Raw genomic sequence first — 27,567 nt, 5'->3', positions numbered from 1 at the left:
CCTCCAGAAATACCTTGAATACCAGGTCATTCGTCTGTTGGTGGCACAGGTGTAATGGTCATCATAGAGGAGATCAATGTCGTCGATATCAATACCCAGTAAAATGGTGAGAAAGTTTCGTTTCGAACTCAGATGAATCAACCTCCCCTTTCATCACAAAACATTGTGCTTTCCCAAACGGCGTTTATGTTATTATCTCTTTCACCACCACCACCGCACCACCGGAGAAAGACACGCACTACTGCCACTCTGACGGGTAATGTTTGCTTGCAATGCAAGTCGGTCCGTTTGATGGGGAATTATGTTTGACACTTTAATTTCAGTTTGTTCGCGGCAGATTCGACCGAAAAAAAGGGTCGCAAATCAAAGGATGAAAAATCGAATTCGACGAGTTTTTTTTCGTTTCTGCTATTTAGGAGGGGTATATGTAACTGCAAAGGGTGAACAAAAAAATCTGCAAACCCAAAGTAAATGTAGTGTTGTTAGTTTGCACTGCGTCTGATTGCGAGGCGAAATTGAGTTGACGTCTGTCACTATTTAGATAAGGATTTTTTGGGTTCCGGTGGCTGACACCAAAGCTCCGGTCTATTGACTGTCGCGGCTGACTGCGTGTGCGGTGGCCGAGGGCAAGGATCGATAAAAAATAATTAATTATTTTCCATTTATCACACTTTTTCTCTCCGGGGTTGGTTGTGAATTTCTTTGCGGGCTTTTGCAGTCACGCATATGTCAAAATGCGTTTTAGTCATATGTGCCAATCAGCTCGTAAAAGCTAATTACTTTAGAACTTGGTTTTTACTTCCTATCATATGGCGTGAATTCTAATTTCAATTATAGAAATCGTAAAACAAATGAGCGTGAGCAGCGCATCCGGAGAGGTGGATATACATACATAGGTATGTAATACACAGTGTAGAAACATCCTCTCAAGCAATTACTCTAATGTGCGCATCTGTTGCCAGGTAATTAGGGATTCATAACTCGAATAAAAACATTTTACGACTGTTTCGTAATAAAACTTCTACAGTATGCACCCATATGTTTACTGAAAGGTTGTTCTGTGAGATAGATATATTTGCTCGTATTATGAATGTTTAATTGATAACGCAATTTCCTCTATTTTAGATATTTGCAACTTAGAATGATATTGCATGAGCCATGCTTTAGGAATCTAAGTGATGTGTTGCGGAATAATTATTTGAACGCTAAATCTTGTTGGCAAATGCTACAAGCTAAAATAAGAATATTTATTCAAGAGTAAGGAACATGTAAAGCATAATAACCTATTACTTACAATTTCAGTGCGTAAATGTAATTCAACCGTTATTCCCAACAATGAATGTATCTTCGCTTAAACAACCTTACGAACTATAAATAAATAATTAATATTTAAAATTAAGAAAATAAAAGAAATTTGCTCACTTCTTGAATCGATTGCAATACATATATCATTCTAAGCTGTTTTTATTTTTTCCGAAATACTTTTGGCTATTTTAGAACCGATATGCGGATTTCACGGGAATCGGTTCTGTTGGTTCCGGGGTCCATTTTTCGAATAATATCACGAATAATGAACACCATGATGCGACATGATTTTTTGAAAATTGTAGCATATTATCATTAAAATTGGTCACTTATAATACATTTGGCCATTTTGGAATCGGTTTAGGCCATAGTTATGGCTATAGCACCTCAAATTCGCCATTGTTGATTTTCAACATCTAACGAAGCAAATTAACAAGAAAAAAAATATGAACAAAAGATCACGTTCATAAAAGATGATTGTAGTCATTCAAACTTCACTGTTTGCTCAAATTATCATAAATCATTTTCCTTTAAATATCGGCTTCCTTGCATCCTATGTCGGCATAGTGTACCAGTTATGGCTAATCCTATGAGGAATGCATATAAATAGTGCGAAGTGAAGCCGAAATTAAAAAATGTGTCTAAAACTGATACATGGTTCCTTTCATTGGCACACGCCGTAATAAATACGAAAAAGTAGTTTTGGCTCCGTTTCTATATTTTTCCCGTAAACCAGTCCGGGTGATTCTGGCGATTCATTTTTCGAATGTTAGCAATTATCTTTAAGTGACACCTCAAATTTCGTGTATTTTTTTTTCAGAATACATCATTCTGAGCTATTTTTGCGCTATTCGGAATATTTGCTCCTGCAACTTATTCAGCGACTCCTCCAGTAATTCCTCTAGAAATACCTCTATCAATTATTCCATGGATTTCTCTTGGTATTCATTTATGGATTCCTCCCGATACTTCCTCAATGAACTTCTTTAAGAATTCCTTTAGGAATTTCTGATGGGGTTACAATAGAAATTTGTGCTGAGATTCCTCTAGCAATTCCTCCTAAGATTTCTTTAGAAATTTTTACTATTATACTTCTCAGAATTCTTCTAGGGTTTCCTCAAGTAATTTCTATTGGGAATTCTTCAGGAATTTCTGGTGAGATTATACAAGACACTCGTTCTGAGATTCTCCCAGAAGTTCCACCGCTGATTCTTCCAGAAATTCCTCGTGGGATTCCTATAGGAGCTCCTATTGGCCATCCTTCCGGAATTCTAACTGGGATTCCTCAAGCAACTCCTGCTGCGTGTCTTCCAGAAGTTTCTGCTAGAACTCATCCAGAAGTGGTACCTTCAGGAATTCCAGTAGAGATTTCTTCAAGCGTTCTTGCTGGGATTCTTCCGGACAATCTTCCTGGATTGTTTTTTCTTGAAATCCCTTCGGTGATTCTTCAAGGGATTTCTTCAAGGATTTATTCAGGACTTCCTCCTGCGATTTTATCCAGGGGTTCTTTCAGAAATCCCTCATGGGATTTCTCCAGGAACTCCTATTAGCCTTCCTCCATTAAATTCAGCTGGGATCCCTCAAGTAATTCTTATTACCAAAAGGAATATTGCTGTTAGGAATCGACTGTAATTTTGACTCTATAAGCGTAGCCGTTAATCTATAGACTTATTACCAAAGTTTACAAAATAAAACGAAATTCGTAAACTTCTGTCAACGGCCAAAATTTTCGATGCATAATTATGTGCTGAAAAAGAAAAAGAAAGCTGAATACAACATGTTTCGATCACCTTAAAACAGATTGATGGAAGTCGAAATATTGGTAAGTAAATGAGAAATAGGACGTTTGCTCAAACTTTTGGAAAAAAATAAAAGAAGATTTGTATTTCTTTAATTGGAATAAAAGCAATTCAAAAATTCTCTCTCAACGCACATTTTAAATAATGTTAGCGAGTCACAGAAAAAATTGCAGCTGAACCGGAACTTTGGTTCCGAAGAATGAGATGTATGAATAGCGACTTTGCTTAGAAATAGAACAAAAATCAATTTCAAACCGTTTCAAAATTCAATTTCAGCCCTGCATGGGAAGCCGAGAAAAAATACGCTCCACTGTATTTTTTTCATTCACATTTTCGAACTCAAGGCATGATTCTACGCCAAAAAAATGATAATCACCTCACCGAGTACAAAAATGCTGTAAACTAGTGTAATTTACTCATTTTTTATCTGTATTACCGAGATTTTTAGCCTAGTTTTTAGCCTAGATTTTTAGGCTAGTTCATCTCGGGACCCACACTTTACTTCCCTTCCGAAGGAAGGACCCGCATTTTGTGAGTTTGTTGGGAGTGGGATTCGATCCCAGGTTCTCGGCGTGATAGTCAAGTGTTCTAACCATCACACCAGGTCCGCTTTACATTCACCCATCTGTACATATGTACATACATACAGGGGTAACTCAAAATAACTGGGACAGGTAAAATTTTCACTTTTCAAAAAATGATAAACTAGCAGTAACTTTTCGAAAAGGTCTTCAAATATTCCGATTTTTTACTGTAAGTTCATCAACTAGTTGTGTATCAGTGGTCGAAATTTGGAAACGATCGGGCTATTCTACATGAAGTTATAAAGGTTCTGGAAAAAGGTATAATTATTCGATAGCCAACTTTGAGCTGTTATATCTCCGGATTCAATGAACCGAATGCAATGAAATTTTAATCATTAATGACTTATATAATGAGCAATTAAAAACTTTTGACTTAACTTAAAATTCTTTACACGAAAGCAAATTATAACGATTTGATTATTTTTCTAATACAACACCAATTAATCCAAAACTTCATCATCGTTTCAAAATTCGAGATAGTAATTATAGGTTATTTAAATTCCCTCTTATTGACTTGAATATATTTATGTTTAAAAGGAAAGCAACCAAATAGCAGGCATTAAATTGAAAAAGTAATGGGATGCATATGAAAAATAGATAAATTTACTAAAAAACCATAGAATAAATGAAATCGCTATAACTTTTTTTCTTATTAATAATTTCAAATTAAGTCCACTGATTTTTAAAGTTCATTATAAAGTCATAAATGATCAAAATGTCATTGCATTCGGTTCATTGAATCCGGAGATATAACAGCTCAAAGTTGGCTATCGGATAATTATACCATTTCCTAGAATCTTCATAACTTTGTGGAGAAGGGCCCGATCTTTTCCAAATTTAAACCACTGGTACACAACTAGTTGATGAACTTACAGTCAAAAATTGAGAATATTTCATGCCCTTTTCGAAAAGTTACAGCGAGTTGAACATTTTTTGAAAAGTGAAAATTTAACTTGTCTCAGTTATTTTGAGTATCCCCTGTACGTTGAGTTATTTGATGATCACAATTGACCACACGGATTGATATCACTGAAAATTTGCACTATGAGTGAGAAAGAAATTGATTTTTTTTTTTCGGTTGCTTAATTGTAAATAGTTTGTTCAGCGATTTCTTTGGTAATTCATTTCTTAGAAATGAAGTACGTTAATGTTAACAATAAGGTTCACAATGAAAAAGAAAATAAAAAAAATCCTAAAAATCCTACAGCAATTTCTTTAATATTGTTTTAAATAATTGCATTTGAAATTCAAACGGAAATTGTTTTAGGAATTCATTTTGCGACGCTTTTGAGCATTTTTTTTTGGCAGATTCCTTCAGCCATTATTTCTTTTAATCGAATTTATGTTTATATCATCGAAAACTGCTGAGGTCATTCTTTTGGGGATTCCTTCTAGGAAAGTTTTTGGAAAATAAAATTGCGAATTGCTTCAATGAAATATTTCCATTTTTTTTTTGTTATTTCCTGTAAATCCTGTAATTCTTTTATTTTTTTTTCCCCAAAAATGCCAACGCCAATTTAGCTGCAAATTCTATCAGCCATCTATTTGTGATTTTCACATGTGATTCTGATAGGAATCCCTTCAACACTTCTTTCGCAATATATTTTAGGAGTCTCTTCAACACAGGCCCGTGCACAGAAGTGGCGCCCAAAAAACTCCCGTAAAGTAAAACAGAAATTTCCGGAGAAATGCTCAAAAGAATTTGGAAGAGATTTTCGAACAATTGAAACGAATAATGAAATGTTGTTTTGCATAAGAAAATGTAGTAATGACGGAAACTATGGCAACGGCGGCCAGGGGCGTGCATATCAGAGTAGCTGATGTACGCGTGCTGTAATCCCATGTACATGAGCCGCATTGGAAGTGAGCTCCCAGGAGCACTGTACATTTTGAGATTCATTTGTGCCTCTAAAGATGTGCCCCATGAGCCTAGTCTCATGCGCTGGTTAAAGTGGAAAAATTCAAGGCAAAAGCTTCCTGAAGAAGCCGGGGCCCGTGGCGTAGTGGCTACACGTTTGCTTCATAAGCAGATGGTCATGGGTTCGATCCCAGCCCTGGCACATTCGTCAGTTGCTTTTTCCCCCTGAGAGCAGCTGACACTGACCCTCTCCTGAGCCCATGGCTCAAATGAACCCGGATACTTGGACATCGGCGAACAGTAACCCATAATGGACCCCCAATCGGACTGGAAACAGGAACAACCAACAGCCACACATCAACATCCTCGGCTCGAGCTCATCATTCTACCATGATAGGGTAGACCAGTGGTCACCAAACTGCGGCCCGCGGGCCGCATGCGGCCCTCTGCAAGGTTTTGTGCGGCCCGCGAACTAATTTTGATTCCATTATGAAAATCAGAAATTTCACCATATTTAAGAACTTTCATGAGAATGAATACTAACTACTGAGGTTTTGCCAATATCCTGGAGAGTTTATCAAATGAAGTAAGATTTTCGAAAGTTTTACAAACTGTAAAAGACTAGTTTTTCGAATTTTGTTACGAGAGAATTCGAAACGGTAAGAACGGTGTGTTTCGCTTAAATAATGAGTTTCGGTTAAATTTACAGGTCCCCTGCCATGGATTTTTAACTTGTGGCAAAATTCGTGATAAGTAATTTATCTAATTTCACGAAAATAAAATTAAAATAATGTCCCTTTTGTTTTTATCGGCGAAAACATTCCTTGTATTCGATATACTTCATATTCAGCACTTCTACCAGTTATTCCAAATATTACAAAATATTTTGCAGATTTTTTTTAAAGGAAAAGGTTGCCCAAATTTCGCCAAAAACTTCAGGGATTTGGCAAGATATTTTTCATACCCCTTGCATAATATTTTTGGGGAATTCCTCTTTAAATATCTATCCTAAATTGACTACAAATACTTGCTCACATTGCTCAGAAAATCATATCTGCAGGTTTTTCTTCATTGACTTCCTAAGAAATTACACAAAAAAAAACTTAAAAAAAAGTTATCAAGGATTTGCATAACAGTATCTCCAGGCAGTTTTCGGATTTTTTACGAGAATCCTGAATTCGCTACAAATCATTCTTAAATTCCTCGAATTCCACGAAAAGTCCGCAAAAACTTGGAACTTTTTTAACCCTCTAATACCCAACCCCGCCTTTAGACGGGGTATAGTTTGAGCATTTTTGTAATTTTTGTTTCGTGGGGAAATCAATTTTTTTATATTTTTGGCTGATACTTAGGGCTGTTTTGTATATCTCAAAATGGTTTTTGGTGTATTTTAAAACGCATTTACATTTTTTAAAAATAATTGAAAAATTGATGTTTTAGTCACCTTTTAGAAGTCATTGTTTATTTTGTATTTAATCGCTACAATTAACATATTTTAAATTTTTCTCAAATCATTCTACCCTTGTTAAACAGTTTAAGGGAATCGAATACACTCTCAAATTATTTTCCTTAAAATTATACGGAAAATAAAATTCTCTATGAAAAAAAATAAAAATAAAAATATTTCAACAATAATCATAAAATCTCAAAATGTTTTCGTCTCAAAAAATCCGTACCCCAGATAGGCTTCCACGAAAAATATAAAAGTGTGGGGATGTTAAAAAATATTAATTACAAAAATCAAAAACTGAAATTCACGAAATCGAGAATTAAAAAGAATCATCTTCCAAAACATGTTTAAATCGATTTTAGATGACGAAAAATTATATTTACATCAAAATAAAAAATTTGGATATTAGAGGGTTAATAAACGGGTTCGATATACTTCTCAGCAAATACATAAGCTGCAAAAAGAAACTTCATTCGGAAATTTGGCAAAATTGGATCCAGAAAAATCCAGAAATCTCCTGCTATTGGTCAATACATATTTTCAAAAAATCAAACAAATGAATTTTGCACTGAATATTGAAAATTGTTGAAAATAATGACTTGCGGCCCGCAGTCGCTTTTCAAAATTCAATTTTGGCCCGCAAAGACAGTTAGGCTGAGGATCACTGGGGTAGACAGTGAAAGCAGCGCAACGGCAACCAGTTCGATATATGTAGGTCATTAGGCTGAATACGTCATTGGGCCGCAAAAATCGTTAGACCGTAAAAGTCATTAGGCCGAAAAGGTCTTTAGGCCGAAAAGGTCTTTAGGCCGAAAAGGTCTTTAGGCCGAAAAGGTCTTTAGGCCGAAAAGGTCTTTAGGCCGAAAAGGTCTTTAGGCCGAAAAGGTCTTTAGGCCGAAAAGGTCTTTAGGCCGAAAAGGTCTTTAGGCCGAAAAGGTCTTTAGGCCGAAAAGGTCTTTAGGCCGAAAAGGTCTTTAGGCCGAAAAGGTCTTTAGGCCGAAAAGGTCTTTAGGCCGAAAAGGTCTTTAGGCCGAAAAGGTCTTTAGGCCGAAAAGGTCTTTAGGCCGAAAAGGTCATTAGGCCGAAAAGGTCTTTAGGCCGAAAAGGTCTTTAGGCCGAAAAGGTCTTTAGGCCGAAAAGGTCTTTAGGCCGAAAAGGTCTTTAGGCCGAAAAGGTCTTTAGGCCGAAAAGGTCTTTAGGCCGAAAAGGTCTTTAGGCCGAAAAGGTCTTTAGGCCGAAAAGGTCTTTAGGCCGAAAAGGTCTTTAGGCCGAAAAGGTCTTTAGGCCGAAAAGGTCTTTAGGCCGAAAAGGTCTTTAGGCCGAAAAGGTCTTTAGGCCGAAAAGGTCTTTAGGCCGAAAAGGTCTTTAGGCCGAAAAGGTCTTTAGGCCGAAAAGGTCTTTAGGCCGAAAAGGTCTTTAGGCCGAAAAGGTCTTTAGGCCGAAAAGGTCTTTAGGCCGAAAAGGTCTTTAGGCCGAAAAGGTCTTTAGGCCGAAAAGGTCTTTAGGCCGAAAAGGTCTTTAGGCCGAAAAGGTCTTTAGGTCGAAAAGGTCTTTAGGCCGAAAAGGTCTTTAGGCCGAAAAGGTCTTTAGGCCGAAAAGGTCTTTAGGCCGAAAAGGTCTTTAGGCCGAAAAGGTCTTTAGGCCGAAAAGGTCTTTAGGCCGAAAAGGTCTTTAGGCCGAAAAGGTCTTTAGGCCGAAAAGGTCTTTAGGCCGAAAAGGTCTTTAGGCCGAAAAGGTCTTTAGGCCGAAAAGGTCTTTAGGCCGAAAAGGTCTTTAGGCCGAAAAGGTCTTTAGGCCGAAAAGGTCTTTAGGCCGAAAAGGTCTTTAGGCCGAAAAGGTCTTTAGGCCGAAAAGGTCTTTAGGCCGAAAAGGTCTTTAGGCCGAAAAGGTCTTTAGGCCGAAAAGGTCTTTAGGCCGAAAAGGTCTTTAGGCCGAAAAGGTCTTTAGGCCGAAAAGGTCTTTAGGCCGAAAAGGTCTTTAGGCCGAAAAGGTCTTTAGGCCGAAAAGGTCTTTAGGCCGAAAAGGTCTTTAGGCCGAAAAGGTCTTTAGGCCGAAAAGGTCTTTAGGCCGAAAAGGTCTTTAGGCCGAAAAGGTCTTTAGGCCGAAAAGGTCTTTAGGCCGAAAAGGTCTTTAGGCTGAAAAGGTCTAAATACGACGAGCAAGCTTTCTTGTACATACTTTTTAATGACCCATTCGGCCTAATGGACTATTCAGCCTAATAACCTATTCGGCCTAATGACCTATTCGGCTTAATGACCTATTCGGCTTGATGACTTATTCGGCTAATTACCAATTCCACCTAATGACCTGTTCGGCCAAATAAACACTTTGATGTAACAATATGTTTCGGCTACACGACCTTTTTCCGACCAATTGATATATCGGCCTGATGACCTCTTCAACCTAACAACTTTTTCGGCCTAATGGCCATTTCGACCTAACAACGTTTTCGGCCTAACGGTCTAGTGACTTATTTCGATAATACTGTAAATATTTTGACGAAACTGCAATGAAAGAGCATGAACTCTATTTAAGTCAAAAACAGAATCCATTTACGTAATGAATCCATTTACGTAATGGATCCATTTAAGTATCCCCGACTCATTACTTAAATGGAGGTTTGAGTGTATTCGGCCTATTGTTCTGTTCGGCCTAATGACGTGTTTAGCCTCATGACTGGGCCGAAAAGGTCCCTTTTCGGCCTATTCAGCCTAATGACCTTTTCGAAGAACAGATGTTTTCAAAACCGTTGCATATTTACATTTGTTTTGCTGTGAATACAGTCAAATTCCATTTAAGTTGCGTTACTTAAATGGAGGGACTTTGATAGAATTTACTTTAATGGATTCGACTTAAATGGAGGTTTGAGTGTAGTACAGGTCGGACTCGATTATCCGGGGATTCTATTAACCGGGGGCCCGATTATCCGGGGCTCGATTATCCGGCAAAAATGGCTCGATTATCCGGGGAAAAGTTTGTTTTTGCTTTGTTTACAAATTTTTTAATGACCATATATCGAAAAAAACGTGATAAACATCAAATACAACACCTGTAAATAGGATTTAGCCTATTAGAAAATTGTTTTTATTTTTTCACATTTTTCATCCAAAATTTCATTTTCAAAAAACATGGTTATAATAATACCAGACGTTGAGTTTAGGCCCTACAACGTCACGTATGATAGCTTCTATGTTTAACGAACGGTTTTTGATTGAAGAACATCAAAAATAAAAGAAAAAAAGCTGGTTCGATTATCCGGGTGATTCGATTATCCGGGGTGAAATAATTTTGGAGTCACCCGGATAATCGAGTCCGACCTGTACAAGTAGAATAGAATACATTTAGGCGCTGTACAAAGTGTATGTACAGCTTCCAATTGGAATTGCTCACGCAGTGCCCTAGTGGACAATAGAGCTATAAATTAGGTTAAGTGATTGAAGAATAAAAAAAGCTGAACGAGAATTGAAACCTTAACCTTTGCATTCAGAGTCCTTAGTTATTGACCATCATCGTTAGAAGTTGTTTTTTTACCTTCGATACCAAATTAAGGTCACCCATCGCATGAGACGAGCTCTTCGGGAGCTATGCGCCTCGCTCGCACCCACAGGATTTTCGTGAGCCTTCTAGTAGCGCACTACACTGCGATTTTGGAGAACTAGGAGACAATTTGGAGGGAGGCTTGTTGTCACATTCATGTACACGTGAGCAATGGGAATTTCTTGTGTACAGGGGCAAGCAAAGAGAGGTTGTAGGAGCGTTTCAGGGGGTACAAACAGATCTCAGGAACGTTTCAAGAGGGTCAAGAGGGTTCCTCTGGAGGTTCCAGGGGAGTTTCAAAGAGTTCCTGGGATGTTCCATGGTCGTTCCGGGGGTGGTGGAGTTTTGGCCAGGAGATCTCAGGGGCTTTTCAGGGTGTCAGAGCGGTGCTTCAGCGTCGTTTCAGGGGTTTCAGTTGGCTGATGTGGGTTCCATGGTGGTCCAATATTAGGTAAAATTTAAATCACCCAACATACGATAATGTTAAGGTCAGGTGGAATTTTCCAAGATTTTTCGTGTTTCGTTCTCTGCTAGTCTCTCTCTCTCTTCTTGGCGTAACGTCCTCATTGGGACAAAGCCTGCTTCTCAACTTAGTGTTCTATGAGCACTTCCACAGTTATTAACAGAGAGCTTCCTCTGCCATTGACCATTTTGCATGCGTATATCGTGTGGCAGACACGAAGACACTCTATGCCCAAGGAAGTCAAGGAAATTTCCTTTACGAAAAGATCCTGGACCGACCGGGAATCGAACCCGTCATCCTCAGAATGGTCATGCTGAATACCCGTGCGTTTACCGCCTCGGCTATATGGGCCCTCTTCTCTGCTAGTAGTTTGGGTAATTCAAAATTGTTTTCAAAACGTCGGCCACAATGTAAGGATATTCAAAAGAAATATGCTCATCTGATATATTTTCTTTCATATTTTATGAACTCAGGGCATGATTCTATTCAATTCTATTCTAGTGCTTGCACAGCCAGTATTGAAAAGCGTCCTGGAAATATCAAAATTACTTCTGGTATTTTCTTTGTCAACATTATTATTTGCAGCATATATTATACCTGATTCGACACTAAAAATGATCATCAGCTTACCGAGTTCATAAATGCTGTATACTAGTGTCAGTGGTGATTTTTCTCCCCGGTAAAGCTTTTAAATGCAAAATACTGGCATCAGCAAGAAGATTTACAATCGGACACTGTATTTGCATTATAAAAGAAAAGAAATCTTCAAGTGCATCTTTGAACTTCAGCACGACAAGTTCCGCCGTCAAGAAAAAGGAATCTTGTCAAAGGTCTCGTTTTAAGGAGAGATCCGTGCGGAATTATGTTTATTCACATTTCAAATGAAACGCATAAAATAAAGAGGTTAATAAAGGAGAGCAGAAACAAATTTAATTCTGCTTTCCTAATTGAGTTGGACATTATCATGTCTGAGAGCAAATCTGACTTCTTTTGAGCGAATGGATTGGCAAGTTGATTCGCATAGATCTGTTTTCTGGTTTAGTTTGTTTCAGGATAGCTGTTTGTATAGCAGCGTAATTTCAATTCATATGAAGATAAATGGGATTTTGCCTGAGACAAATCAATTTCATTTGTTTCCATTATTGAAAACTTCATTAAAACCCATTTCCAAATGATGGAAACAGAACCCTTTCCGCCGATTTGCCCAGTCCTTGTTGTACAGTTTTGTCTCATTAGTCGCAACAAAGGGAGCTGAAACAAATCGCATTAGCTCCACCCGAACGCACTTGTACCAACAAATGTTGGTTGCTGCTCAGCTTGCCTTTCATGTTCCTTCGTCAGAACAGAGCAGTGCACGACACTGACTCCGCGCGCGGAGGTAAAAATGCAAAACAATTGTCAAGTCAGACATTTGGAGCACGGTGGAACCGACGACACTTTGAGACCCGATCCCGGCCTTTTTCCGCACACCGCGATTCTTGTCGTTGTTGGGCGCAGCTCGTCGGAAACGACTCCGGGCCGCAGGGAACCCCGTGACAACCGCGAAACATTCATTTGAATCGCTCGTTGTCGTAGTTACTGTCACAAATGTTGGATTGAGTTGTGAGTTCTCCCGGTACCTACCACCACCAATCCTGCCCTGCCATGTCCTGAAAGGCATTCCCGCGAAATTTTAAACCGCAGTACATTCTGAGTTGTATAGTTACTGAACTGCCGACTGTCGAAAGGAGCAGCACTGTTAACAGCAGACCGTCATGTCACACTCAAAAGCTGTGCAGTGTGCAGGAGTATGAAGGAGAAATAGGCATAAAATGTTACATTGGATAAATTATTTCCGAGTAAAGTGGGACCAACGTAGACAATAAATCCTCCTGGGAACAAAACAATATGCGCAAATTTCACGCAACTTTTAATGAAGTGCGCAGAAAAATAGCGCCGTCTCATGAGTCATGTCATGTACATTGACTGTAAATGTATGATGCTGGCCGGTAAAACAATGGAAGCTGGAGAGAGGAGAGTGTACCTCATTACTTTGTTGATGGATAGAACAATTACCGACCGATAACACTCCTGAACTCAGCGTGCAAAATTATATAACTGATTCTGTTCAACAGATTGCGACCGTTAGATGAGTCCTTCGCCGGTGAATAACAAGCTGGTTTTCATGAGCCGATCAATAACGGATGATGTTTATTCTGCGACAAATCCTAGATGAATTTCGGAAGCTTCTGTTTATTTATTTCGATCTAGAGCGACTGAAGCAACCGGATGTCGCCACCGCATACGCGCAGAATCTCGAGGCAGCGTTGCCGGACGAGGGTGTGCTCGATGTGGCCCATCTAGAGGACTGCTGGAGTACAGTCAAAGCAGCCATCAACAACGCAGCCGAGAGCACTATCGGGTACGTAGAACGGAGTCGACGAAACGATTGGTTCGACGAGGAGTGCAGAACGGTTCTGGAGGAGAAGGATGCAGCGCGGGCGGTAATGCTGCAGCATGGAACCCGACAGAATGTGGAGCGATACAGACAGAAGCAGAAACAGCAGACCCGATTCTTCCGGGAGAAAAAGCGCCGCCTGGAAGAAGCGGAGTGCGAAGAAAAGGAACTGCTGTGCCGTTCACAAGAAACACGTAAGTTCTACCAGAAGCACAACGCATCCCGCAAAGGCTACGTGCTGCAAGCCGAAATTTGCAGGGATAAGGACGGGAGCCTCCTGACGGACAAACGTGAGGCAATCGAAAGGTGGAAGTAGTACTTCGACGAGCACCTGAATGGTGAAGAGAATGTAGGCATGGATGGAGGTCCAAGGCAGCGGAGGAAATTACTATGTTGGTGCAGCAGAGGACGGGAACGAACCAACTCCCACGCTGAGGGATGTTATGGATGCCATCCACCAGCTCAAAAACAACAAAGCGGCTTGTAAGGACGGTATCGCAGCAGAACTCATCAAGATGGGCCCGGAAAAGTTGGCCACCTGTCTGCACCAGTTAGTAGTCAAGATCTGGGAAACCGAACAGCTACCGGAGGAGTGGAAGGAAGGGATAATCTGTCCCATCCCCAAGAAAGGCGACAAGTTAATGTATGGGAACTTTCGAGCGATCCCTATATTGAATGCCGCCTACAAAGTGCTATCCCAGATCATCTTCCGTCGTCTTTCACCTAAAGTAAACGAGTTCGTGGGAATTTACCATGCCGGTTTCATCGACGGCCGGTCGACAACGGACCACATCTTCACCGTACGGCAAATCCTCCAGAAATGCCGTGAATACCAGGTCCCAACGCACCACCTGCTAATCGATTTCAAGGTGGCATACGACAGCACAGAGCTATGGAAAATCATGGAAAATCATGGACGAGAACAGCTTTCCCGGGAAGCTTACCAGACTGATAAAAGCAACGATGGATGGTGTGCAGAACAGCGTAAGGATTTCGGGTGAACTATCCAGTTCATTTGAATCTCGACGGGGACTACGACAAGGTGATGGACTTTCCTGCTTACTATTCAACATCGCCCTGGAAGGTGTTATGCGACGAGCCGGGCTCAACAGTCGGAGTACGATCTTCACGAAATACGGTCAATTTGTTTGTTTTGCGGATGACATGGATATTATTGCTAGAACATTTGGAACGGTGACAGAACTGTACACCCGCCTGAAACGTGAAGCAGCAAAGGTCGGACTGGTGGTTAATTCGGCTAAGACAAAGTCCAGGCTAGTAGGTGGGACTGAGCGAGACAGGACAAGCCTTGGCAGCAATGTTACGATAGACGGGGATACTTTCGAGGTGGTAGAAGAATTCGTCTACCTCGGTTCCTTGCTAACGGCTGACAATAACGTGAGCCGTGAAGTACGAAGGCGCATCATCAGTGGAAGTCGTGCCTACTATGGGCTCCAGAAGAAACTGCGGTCAAAAAAGATTCACCCCCGCACCAAATGTACCATGTACAAGACGTTAATAAGACCGGTGGTTCTCTAAGGATACGAGACATGGACGATGCTCGAGGAGGACCTGCAAGCACTCGGAGTTTTCGAGCGACGGGTGCTAAGGACGATCTTCGGCGGCGTGCAGGAGAACGGTGTGTGACGGAGAAAGATGAACCACGAGCTCGCTGCACTTTACGGCGAACCCAGCATCCAGAAAGTGGCCAAAGCCGGAAGGATACGATGGGCAGGGCATGTTGCAAGAATGCCGGACAACAACCCTGCAAAGTTGGTGTTTGCTAACCATCCGGTTGGTACAAAAAGGCGTGGAGCGCAGAGAGCACGATGGGCGGACCAGGTGGAGCGTGATCTGGCGAGTGTTGGGCGTGACCGAGGATGGAGAGCTGCATTCATTTTGATGATTCAGTATTATCATGAATTTGATGTTAACTAAATAAATGAAAATGTTTATTGATTTGACCGTGGTGTACGACTCAGTGAAAAAAAATGTTGACGAGCTTAGAAAACATGATTTTCCAACAAAACTATTTAGGCTGAATCGAGAAGACCAGTAGGTAGTTTGCAGGCAAAGACAAAATTTGCATTATATAAGACACTGCACTAATGCTTTTGGTCGCTCTACGGTCACAACGACTCTTGGACGTCATAGGACATCGACCGGAGAGCTTTATATGATACGTCAATTAGCGTGCTGCCACCTTGTATGAATGCTTCAATCTAGCTAAGGAGCGCAATTCGCCCCACTCTCCTCTACGATAAATACTGTGCTTGCAGGTAGACCCCGCTTCAGATAGAGAGTTAACCAAGTTTTCGAGACCCAAGAGCCGACACGCCACCACCACCGAGGGTAGGGAAACAAATGACGAAAGTCGGCAAAATTTTTCAGCCAAGTCAGCAACTCAATTTAGCGAACACAAGAATACAAGCAATCTAACAGAAGGACATAAATATTGTTTACCTTGAACGAGCCGGGTACCGGTTGAGCGGATATTCCTTGGATTGTTGTCTCTAGGTATACTATGGTGGCGGTAACGGTGCGGTGGTAGGGACCCTCGAGCAAGCGATAGTCAGAGTTTGACTGTTTGCATTTGAACGAGCGGGTTCTCGTTGATGGTTTCGTTTACATTTGCAGGAAAAGACCTCAACCGAAAGAGGATGCAATTTTGATTCTACGGTCAAGCAGTTTTCTTTTGTGAGCGGATGAATACCAGAGTGACATTGAATAGGCAAATAATAATGGGGGTATGAAAAGTTTCTTCATAACTGTTTTACTCATGTATGTCAAGTAGAAAGGTTGAATTGCGAGGTATCATAGACAGGCTTTTTAAAATGGATTGCAACTCATATTATGCAATACTATTTTAAAACACATTCTAAAATAGATCGATGTTATTTGATTTGATTTTACAGTAGTATAAAACGAAAACCGTTCTGTCAACGACCACAATTTTTCAAGCATTTTCACCTGCTGATTTTGGAATCGTGCTTCAAACTAGATGGTTTCCGTTCTCAGTCCCTACAAATTGTGTTTAAAAATTGGAAATTTACTAAATTCTAAATCTTTTCCATATAGTGAACAAACTTAAAATTTTTGGCATGGATAAGAAACTGAAAATCAGATCAATATCTTAAGAATTTCAGATACAGTCCCAAGTAACCAAAAGTTCAGATAAAAGGGTACTTTATAGGCTAAGCAGCTCGTTCGAGGTTGCTCATTAGCCTTCTAAGAAGCTTCATTTTTAAGTAATTTTGGAACTTGAAAGTTCACATAAGCACGCTGGATAGCCGTCTAAGCAGCTTCTGACAGAACTTTGACAAAATACATGCAGGAACAAAAATGTGGTGTTGGTGGGTTGGTGAGGTTGTGATTCATGTCTGGAAATTACTTCTGATAATTATATTTTCACACTTGTCGCTGCTATGTAGATTTGATCTGGATTCTCCTGCGTGATAGCCTGCCGACTTACCGCTGCGCTGCTGAAGACACTTGACAAAGGCAAGTTAACTTCACTACTGTACAAATGTGCAAAACTAGCTGCCGGCAGGAAATCGATTCAAATCAGACTTTAGCCACTATTCACTCAATCGCAACTGTAGTACTGTGGTAGAGCGTAGGGTTCTCACGCAGCGACTATCGGTTCGAATCCGATGGGCGGCAATTTTTTTTTTTGCTCAAGCCTAGTATTCATTGATTTGATAAATTCATATTTGTCTTTTATTCGTGTATGCTTAAACAGTTGTTTTCTGTAAAAGAAATAAATTTAATCTCCATTGAAACACAATGCTACTGAACTGAACTTCTATGAACTTGAAAGTTCCGACAAAGTTCCGAGTAGCATCTTAAGCAGCTTTGAAGTTCAGCGAAGTTCAGATAAAGTTCCGAGTGGAACTTTCTGGCTGCTTAAGAGGCTAACAATGAGCCTTGCCGGAACTTGCGACTGAAGTTCCAGCAAGGCTCATCGTTAGCCTCTTAAGCAGCCAGAAAGTTCCATTTGGAACTTTATCTGAACTTCGCGGAACTTGAAAGTGCATTTTGTCATGGGAAGCGGAACTTTTGGTTACTTGGGAGTTTCTGCATCAGATTCATAGAAGTGGCATGGCGAGTTTATCGGACGATCTCCTTTTTTTTTTTTTTGAAAGAATTAAAAAAAAATGCTGAAACAGGGAAATTTGTGTATTTTCCGTAGTTTTGTTCTCTTCGTGTTTTTTTTTTTTTGAGTTGGTGAATCCAGAGCTGGCCGCAAATCCTACCCAACGAAGCCGAATTATACGAAAAATGTTTAGGAGATTTGGCCGACACCAGATTGCGTTAGATTTTGTGGACATCGGTTTTCAGAGCAGGCTTCAGAGGCCTTCAGCGGTATGGGTATGGAAGGCATTGCATAGTATTTCAGAGGATTTTGGGAAGGGGGGAGGGGATTGTGGAAGCATTTCAGGAAGTTTCAGAAGATTTCCGGTGGGTTTAATAGGCGTTTCAGGAGCTTCGGATGGTCTTAGGTGCGTTACATGGGAGGTTTTAGAGGGATTGTGGAAGCATTTCAGGGTGTTTGAAGGATTTTCAGAGACCCCTTCACAAAAACCCTTGAAACCCTTTGAAACGCCACTGCAGTGCCTTGAAGTCCTCTGGTACATCAATTAGCCCTTTAAATTGCCCTTGAAATCCTTGTATTTGGAATGTCCCTGAAAACCCCTTTGATTTAAGGGAGTTCCTAAACCTCCACATGATGCAACCTTAACCTGAAAAGCAACGAAACCCCCCTGAAATCTCCGTAGTCCCATTGAAACGCCACTGAAATCATGTCAACTTATAATGCCCCTGAAACCCCTTGGAATGCCGAAAAAAAGCTCCGAAAATCATCCTGATCACAAACCTTTCAGAAATGCCACATCAATACCTCCGAAATGCCTTGAAACGCCCTTTAACCCTTATGTGGCCGACAGGGTACCCGGGTACCCAGCAACCATTTAAAAAGCACGATGTAGAAAAAAGCAAAAAGTTTTTCGGACACATAACGGTTAAAATTCCTTGTAACGTCCCTCAAACCCTTAATAGTATGTATTGGAACGCATTGCATTAAAATGCAATCAAAACCTGACGGAATGCCCTTAAAAAGCTCATGAAATTCCCGAAACAACCCCTTGAAACACCCCTGAAGCCTTTTGCAGCCCACCTTTTTGGCTCTCTGGGAACTTCTGGGAAACCCCCTTGGCCCCAACTCAAAAACCCATGAGCAAGATCTGTTCTTGCGAGCTAAGTTTCCTCATTACAATCTCAACCTAATTTATGCACAAAATTCCCTGTATTTATGTTTTTTGAAATTTATGCTCATTTTTAATGTATACAATTCATGCACCCCCAACCAGGTGTATAAAAAGAGGTTCCAGTGTACCAGGAAATCTCAGGAGCGCTTCAATTAGGTCACAGGGGGTTTCAGGAGGGTATGTGGAGGTTTCATGAGGTACTTGGACTGGAGGTCGCCGGGGCGTTACAGGAGATCCCAGGGGTGTTAAAAGGAGTACCTAGAGCTTTCAGGAGCGTTTCATGGGGTACTTGTAGGTCTCCGGGTATTTCAGGAGGTCCCAGGGGGATTCAGAGGGGCTCCAGGAAGTCTCAGAGGCGTTTTACAGGGTCTCGGGGGCGCTTCAGTGAATCTCAATGACGTTCAAGGAGATCTCTCCTTCAGTGATTCCTTCAGATATATCGTCAACATTTCCTGTTGTGATTATTTTAAGGATTTCTACTAAGATATCTCTAGATTTTGTTTCTTTAAATTTGCCCAGCGACTCCAGCTGGAAATCCACTCGATTGTTTTTTCGAAAATTCTTGCAGGGATTGTTCCAGGAATGCTAGTTTCTAGTATTTTTTTTTTAAGTAATCACAGAGGATTTGTATAACAAAACTTGGAGAAATCGCAGCAAAAATTTTCCGTCAGGCATTTGTAAAGAAATTGCAAGTACATTTTTTTCGAAGGTTTCTCTATGGATTCCTTCAAAAGTTCTTCAAGGCGCGCCGAGATGAACTAGCCTAGGGTTAAAAATCTCGTTAATACAGAAAAAAAAAGTTCTTCAAGGCATTTCTCCACAGATTTCTCCAAGAGTTGTTTCAGGAATTCCTGTAGGTAATCCTCTAGGAATGTTCATAGAGATTCCTGCAGTAGCTACCTCCGTGATTTCAACATGATTTTCAAAAAATTTCTCCACAAATTCCTTTTAAAAATTGCCCAAGAATGCCTGCCCAGCTAACACAAAGTCCTATATGATGTTGAATAGGATGCCCAAGTGGAGGCCATATGCGTACCTGCTTCCATTTAACCGCGTGTAAAGTGTGCGTATATCGCCTCCACTTTTGCATCCTATCCAACATCATATACGATCGTGTGTTGACTGGGTGCCGCATTTACTCCAAAAATGTCTGATGGGGTTCCTTCAGAAATTTTCCAACGATTTCCAATGAATTTCCATAGAATTACATCTAGATTCTAGAATTCCTCCAATTATTTTTGATGGGATTCATCTAGCAATCCTTGCTATTATTTTCTGTGGATTGCTTCAGAGTTTCGTCAAGAGATTTTTTCGGGGATTCCTTCAGATGGATCCTGTATGGATCTTTCTAGGAATTTTTATTTGTATTCTTACTGGAAATCCTCTTCAGATTGTTTTGAAAATATATTTTTTTATATTCCTACACGGAACCAGAAATCAACCCAAATATAGGTTCTTTTCACTCATATCGGCTCATCCGTGTGAGAACCTAAATTTGGCTATACCGCGTTAAAGCTCTGAGTGGGTAGTTTCCGTTTGATCTCGGCAGAAAATTGCAACCCAAAGTTCTTTCTACCTAGCGTTGACTTTCGAAGTACCCTAGTGGGTTGAAATAAATCCACTTTTGGGTAAAAGGCAAAAAAACCCAAATTTGGCTTCTCGCACGGACATTATCGGCTAGGTAGCTGCTTCTCGCTTTGTTTTTGACAACATTGCGAGTGAGAGAGCGAGGAAACAACCCACTGCTGGGTAAAAAGTTCAAGCGGTTTACTTATTTTTGCGTTCTTTTAACGTATTTTTTAGGTAATCTGTTTTTTTCCGTGTAATCACATAACCTGCAGCTGCACTTACACTTTGTGCAGCGCCCAAATGTATTCTATTATGATTCTACTATATCGAACTGATTGCCTTCGCGCTGCTGTCACTTTTCCATCCTGTCCATGGTAGAATGATGTGTGACTCTTGTTCATTTTCCAGTTTGATTGGGGGTCCATTATGAGTTGCCGTTTTCCGATATCCAAGTTTTCGGGTCCGTTAGAGAATATGCTCAGAAGAGGGTCAGGTGTCAGACGCGGGCGAAAAGCAACTGACAAAGATTGGCAGGTGCCGGGGTTGGGATCGAACCCATGACCATCCATTTATAAAGTGAATCTTCCGAAAAGTCTTGCTATAGTTCTTCAAACAATTCCTGCTGGGAATCCTCCATGAAATCCTGGAGGACACCTAGAAGCAATAGATCAGAAAGAATTTCTAGAGGTAATGCTAGAAGAATTCTTGGATGAATCCTTGCAGAAATCTCTAAAGGAATCTCAAGAGGAATTCCTGGAGGAAACTTTGAACAATTTCCGAAGGAATCAATCGTTGAATTTCTGAAGGATTTTTAAAAACTACTTCTGAAAGTATTCTTGGAGAAATCACTGTAGGAGTTATTGCACGTTGGAAAAGAAACCGGGAGGGATTCATGAATGGACAGATCACAGGAAGTATTTTTGGAGGAACTTCAAGTGGACTCCCAGGAAGAATTTCTGGGGAAATTCCAGGAAAAATCCTTGAAGGTATGTGTTGCCGTAACTACTGCGTTACGTAGCAAGCTGATGAAGCTGGTGAACCAACCTACTTTTAATTTGAGAACCCCTGAATGTCCAACAAACATCAATGATTGATATTCCAATATAACTAGCTTTGCTCGAGAACTGCACGCAACAGTTTGTAGAGAGCACGTATTGAATTCCATCCCCATTGTTCTGATTCCAGTCATTTTAGTTCTCTTCACATGCGCAGTAAGCATAGAAGAAATCCCTGTAGTAAAGGGACTTGTTTAGTTAATTGTTTTAGTTGGAACAGTAGTAGGGAAATCACTTAGATAATACAAAAATGTAGGTAAAATATAAAATAAAATTTGAATATGTACTATATTTTGAATAAATTTGCAGCTTTGAAGCTGCGAAGTTCAGCAACTCCAAGGACTGTGTTTTCACCGTGAAGTTACATCAACAGTATGTATTAGCAATCCCAGCAGAATTTTCTAGAGAATCCCATCAGGTATTCCTGAAGGTAATCCTAGATAAATCTGTTAAGAAATACTCTTAGAATTCCTCCAAAAATGCCAGATGGGACGCCTCATAAGTCACAACATTCTTGATAAAATTGCTTTGGAGGTGTCTGCTAGAATTCCTACAGATATTTCTCCAAAGATCATCGAAGCTCTTCTTGCGATACCTCTAGAGATTTCTTTAAGGATTCCCATAAGAATTACTCATCGAGTATCAGCAGATATTTCTACTAGGATTAATCTATAAATACTTGTTTGGGGTTCTCGAGCATTTTCAGGTGAGTTTTCTCCAGTAGTAACTTTTGGGATTCGTCTTAAAATTCCAGGAGGATTCTCAGCAGGAATTGCCTGAGGAATCCCTGCACAACTTCCTTGTTGATTCTATCAGAATTTTTTGAATTATTCCCAGCAGGATTATTGCTTCAGGACTAGCGAGAATTCCTAAAAAAAAATCAGTTTGTTTTCAACAGGAATTGAGAGAAAATTTCTGTAGTATCCCTTGAGAAAATCACTTAAGAGATCACTGCATGAGTTTCTGAAGGAATCTCAGCTGAAATTACACGTATTGGCAGCTTCTTTTCCTACTCTTTCTCTAATGCATACACGAGAAAAAGAATGATGGAAGTAGGGGGGACTTTTCCCATCTTTCATTCCGCTCTTTCGTGTTTATCAAGAAGAATGAGTGAGAAAAAAGGAAAGTTGTAATTGTAAGGTATCCCAGCAATAACACTAGATTACATAACAAAACAAAGGTCGTAAACTTCTATCAACGACCTAAATTTTTGATGCATAATTATGTGCTGATATCAAGATCGTGCTTCAAAAAATTTTAAGTAGAACAGTTTTGAGTTTTTCCTGAAAATCGGGCTCTACAGTTTTGAAAATATGGAATTTACTGAAACGTAATTATCTTGCGATGCTGTCAACTGATATTCAGTCTTTTTGCATAAATAGAAAGTTGAATATAATATTTTACGATTATCTGAACATATTTTTTGCATGAAATTAGTGAGATTCGAGATATTGGTGATTGTATTGGCCAATTTTCTTAAATTTGAGCAAGGTTTTCAAAAAATAATGACGATTTGTATTTTTTTCAGTAGGAAAAAAACAATTTAAAAAAATTACATCTCGAAGGGAGCAACTTTGCTTAAAAATATAACAAAAATTGATTTCAAATCGACAGCCTTGTATGGAAAGTCGAACAAATTTCCGCTCTACTGTAATTTTTAGCCTAGTGGTTCAGGCTATGGATCGCCAATCCGGAGACGGTGGGTTCGATTCCCGATCCGGTCGGGAAAATTTTCTCGACTCCCTTGGCATAGTGTATCGTTGTGCTTGCCTCACAATATACTAATTCATGCAATGATTGGCAAAGAAAGCCCTCCAATGAATGTGCTGCAGTGGAAACGTAGAGCCATACAGAAGAAGAAGATGTAATATTTTTCGAGCATAGGGCATGATTATACAATAATAATGATCATCAGCTAACCGAGTTTAAAAATGCTGTAAACTAATGTAATCAATGCAGGAATCCTACGGTCCCTTCTGGAATTTATCCAAAATAGCGCCTGTGATTCCTCCAGGAAATTCCCCATGTTGAGATGCAAGCTCTGTTCCACTAGTAGCGATATTACGGCAATCGGAAAGCAAAATATGGTGGATTATATCACGAGGAACAATTTTACAGAACAAACAAAAGTTCCCCAAAATCCCAAGAGAAAGTTACAACGGAAAAAGTATTTTAAGTGGTCGTCCAAAACAGATGGCACATCGCTCTTAAAATTAAGCAACCTACCTAGTTGGTACGGGAAACTTTCCGAAAATACATTTTTTTTGCAACTATGCAGAGGACACCGTTACTCATTTTTATATAAAATCTCAGTATCAGAAAAACTCCGGCCACAGGAACCAATTCGACGTTATCTGTCCACTTTTACAAACTTGACATCCTATGACGAGTAAACAGTAAAAGAAATCAAATCCGATGGATATTCACAGAACGGTGAGGTTTAAGTTCGTTTGCGCTGACTCAGGCCGAAAGGGGTGAAAAATAGTTTGCGTAATTTTGGAAAGAAATAATGTTCTGCTTAGTTTATTTGAAAATCAGTTTGATTGAAAATTGAGAAAGGTATAACGCTTACAATAAACGCATATTTTTATTACTCCAAAATTTAAATCAAGCGTGTGTGCTACCTCTATATTTAAATACTGCTGGCTCTCACTCGGTTGTTTCTCGTTTTAAGTGATTTTAATTTAAAAAAAAAAACATACGAGTCCCAGGTTTCAACAACTATTTAAAATGTTCATGTTTTTGACTAAATTTTTCATTTTTTCCTGTTAAAATAGTATTACTTATAACATCCATTTCTGTTTTCAGACATTGATTTTTTTGTAGAGTTTTCAGCAAGTGTCCCGTATTTAAACGGGACAAATTTGGTCTGCCTACTCATAGTTTTTTTTTAATGTACAAGCCTAGTTGATTCTGTAACTTATCTCTCTGCAACCGAAAAATAAACTCTAGCTGCTGTCAATCTGTTCATTGAACAGTGTTCAAGCACTCGTAGTTTTCCAGCGACGCGTATTAAGGACAAACGTCTTGAAATCCCGCTTCAATATTGCATCAGAACTTCAGAAGCACAAATCTTAAGAAGCAAGCTTAAAACAACAGTGTATTTTATTATTCTGTTCTTGCTCACTTGTAATAAGCTTAAAATAAGAAGCGCAGGTGCGCTGCTGGTTTTGTTTACAAAGAGATTTGTGCTTTTGAAATCGTGAGTAGGTGCCAAAGTCGGCCATTGTGGCGGCCATTTTGGGATTCTAACAAGTCTGTCCTTAAGGACGATTTTCGGCGGTGTGCAGGAGAATGGTGTTTGGCGGAGAAGGATGATTCACGAGCTCGCTGAACTTTACGGCGAATTCAGCATCCAGAAGGTGGCCAATGCCGGAAGGATACGGTAAGCAGGGCATGTTGCAAGAATGCCGGACAGCAACCCTGCAAAGTTGGTGTTCGCGACTGATCTGGATGGCACAGGAAGGCGTGGAGCACAGAGAGCACGATAGGCGAACTAGGTGAAGCGTGACTAGGCGAGCAAACGATAAACAGCTTTACCCTTTAAAAAGGCCAAATAAATCAGGCCGAAACGTGGGGCAATGCAATTTTAATCGTTTGGATTCCATGGACTGAGAAAGCCAGAACCTCCATAGCAAACAATTTCCATTCGAAAACCTCTAGCAAAATCAATAATATTATGGAAAACCTAATCGCAAATGACACTTAAATGTTTATTAGGCTTTCATAAGATTCACAGAACATTGTACATAACATAAACGAAACTTCGTATAAATAAAAAAGTTACAATTACAACCGTAGACTTTATTTTGTAAACTTAAGATCAATTTGAATAACCTAGCATATCCGAAAATAATATCTTAAGCCATCTTTTACCATTTCTATGTATTCGGTTTCCAAAACTTTAGAGATAGTAAGAATTCTAAGATCTACATCTCAAAAGAATCAGATCGGACAATTATGCTTCCACAGCATCCCTTCAGCACGGAAACGTGTATCGGTTTGCATAATCCTCCGATCCAAGACTGAGGAGCTTCCCAATTACGCGATTCAAACTATTCTCCCGTAACATTCCCACAGTGCGGGATCGTCGCGTCGTCGTCGGATGCACTATGGGGCGGCTCCATACAAACAGGTGGCCAAAAATATTTTCGCGTCAATTTCATAATGTCTTGCTCCTAATCGTAGGGTTTATGCCTGAAAAATATGAAAAACATGTTGAACAGGTTGTTTAAGGCCGCACGGGACGACGTGTAATTTTTCCTATCTTCCTTCTCTTTCTAACAAAATGCCTCACGATTTTGAAGATGCAAATATCAATTTCCACTGCACTGACGTAGCTGAAACTTTAGTCGATTGTGCACTGCAAGTGAGCAAATGAACGATCAAATTTCTAGCCAATGATATGAAGTAGAAGATGAGATTTCCATCTTACTAACAACAGAGCAATGGCGGACGATTCAACCACCGTCCCGTCCGGCCTTAAACACGACAGTTTCAAACAACAAGGCATTGCATACTTTTAGGCGTTTAAGGATTTCTGTTTCTATTTACAAAATGGATTCTAATTCATACAAAAACGCTTCGCTAAGAGATCCAAGACCAGATTCAGACTACACTACGATTGATCTACCGATAAAAGTAGCCATGACGACCAAATAATTCTTCAGAGGTATTTAATGGCCAATAGAGTGATTTTTTGTAGCAATATCTCAATCATCGCCGACAACATGATTGAAATTGCAGAATAGCAGCTAGTAGCAGCCAAATTTGATTTCAATGCCTCCCAGGGATCCTAAATAAAGACATAGAAGTAGTCCCGAAGCGAAACTCAGCGAAACTTTTTTTGTATGGAACGGTTTGTATGAGAAAAATTCTATTTTTTTTATGTGGCATCATTTAATAGTTTTACAATCAACATTTCTACGTCTGATACGTCATTCGAAAGGTTTATAAGCAATCTTTTAGAAACTTCTTCAAAAGTTTGACATTTTTCATTTAAGCCGAAGATATGCTAAGTTGAACATTTCATTAATTTTACCAAAAATTGGCAATGGTCTCATTCTGCTGGCAATATCTCGATAAGTATAGGGAATAGCAAACCAATATTCTAGAGTTTACTGGTCCAAGTGGTCTACTTCCAACTACCGAACCTGAATCTCAAATTGAATAAAGTCAATTTTCGATTTTTGGCCACCTGAATCCCCTTAGTGGGATGAGATGCGCGCTGCTGCATTTCGAATGCAACCAAAGCGAGGAAAATTTGCATTTATCAGTGCTTTCATCATAAATACTTGTCTCCGTCTTTGGAAATGCATCCTTCAACTCAATCCGGTGTGATTGGTGGTGGGGTGGATAGCGGATCCAGGGTGATGGATCCGATCCGGTGATCTTGAGGAATAATCAGTACGGGAAGCGTCTTTTGTCTCGGGCTACACACCGGGGCGGGAGCTACTTTGGCGCTCATTGAATTTGTTTTATGAATAATGTCCCCCGAGAGAGGAATTTCGCTGCGCCATCCGCCTCGGAGCCGGCCTGGCCGGGTTGGTTGTCGTCTTCGTCTCCAAATGAATATTAACCATTTCGCTCGTTCTCGACAATGGGGCAAATGGGGAATCAATCTTGCCTCTTGCCGGGCTGTCTATTCCGGATGCCTACATGGCTGATGGCTGCTTTTCTCCGCGTGCTGCTCCGTGGATGTTTGTTTGCTGCAATCGTCAATCAAAACCCGTCCGAAGGGAAAACAATGGGATCTACCGTTTGCCGCAGGAAATGCCATCTATGGGGCCCTCCGAGAGCTGCATCAGCATCAGGAACATTACTCAATGCCATCGGCAATTGGAAGTCTAGTGACATGCGACGGCGACGACGACGATAAGGACGAAGAGGATGGTGTGAGGGTTGAATCCGAAGAGGGTATCGATTAATGTGCCCGAGGCTTAAGATGGGGAAGGAAAAAAAAACTAGGGGAAATGTATTCAAGAGCAACGAACTTCTTTATATTCATGTGGAAATCATGCCACCAGAGTTGTTTGCACTAAGAGGTGTAATGAATGACATGGGCGATGGAACCAATAATAACGGTGAGCCTTAAGCGGTTTACGTAAACCACAATCAGAATGCATAATGAACTTGGTAGATCATTGTTCATGAAGTTGAATAACTATGGCGCTATAAGGGACAACGCTCTAATCTTAACAAGGGATAGGTGACGTCAAATGGTGTCAGCAGTTGTGTTAATTT

General features: G+C 40.1%; 1 protein-coding gene across 1 annotated transcript in view; it reads left to right on the top strand.

Annotated features, from left to right (window-relative positions):
- The window catches only part of LOC134290339 (uncharacterized), a 65,070-nt gene extending 37,819 nt beyond the window's left edge, over nt 1–27,251 (top strand). The window contains exon 3 of the mRNA XM_062857456.1: nt 27,063–27,251. Coding sequence (XP_062713440.1) covers nt 27,063–27,251 — 189 coding nt within the window. The remainder of the gene's footprint in view (nt 1–27,062) is intronic.
- The last annotated feature ends 316 nt before the right edge of the window (nt 27,252–27,567 follow it).

The sequence above is a fragment of the Aedes albopictus genome, chromosome 3 (assembly GCF_035046485.1).
Source record: "Aedes albopictus strain Foshan chromosome 3, AalbF5, whole genome shotgun sequence".
Lineage (NCBI taxonomy): Eukaryota > Metazoa > Arthropoda > Insecta > Diptera > Culicidae > Aedes > Aedes albopictus.
Note: the sequence above shows the minus strand (reverse complement) of the source record. Positions and strands in the feature narration are given on the sequence as shown.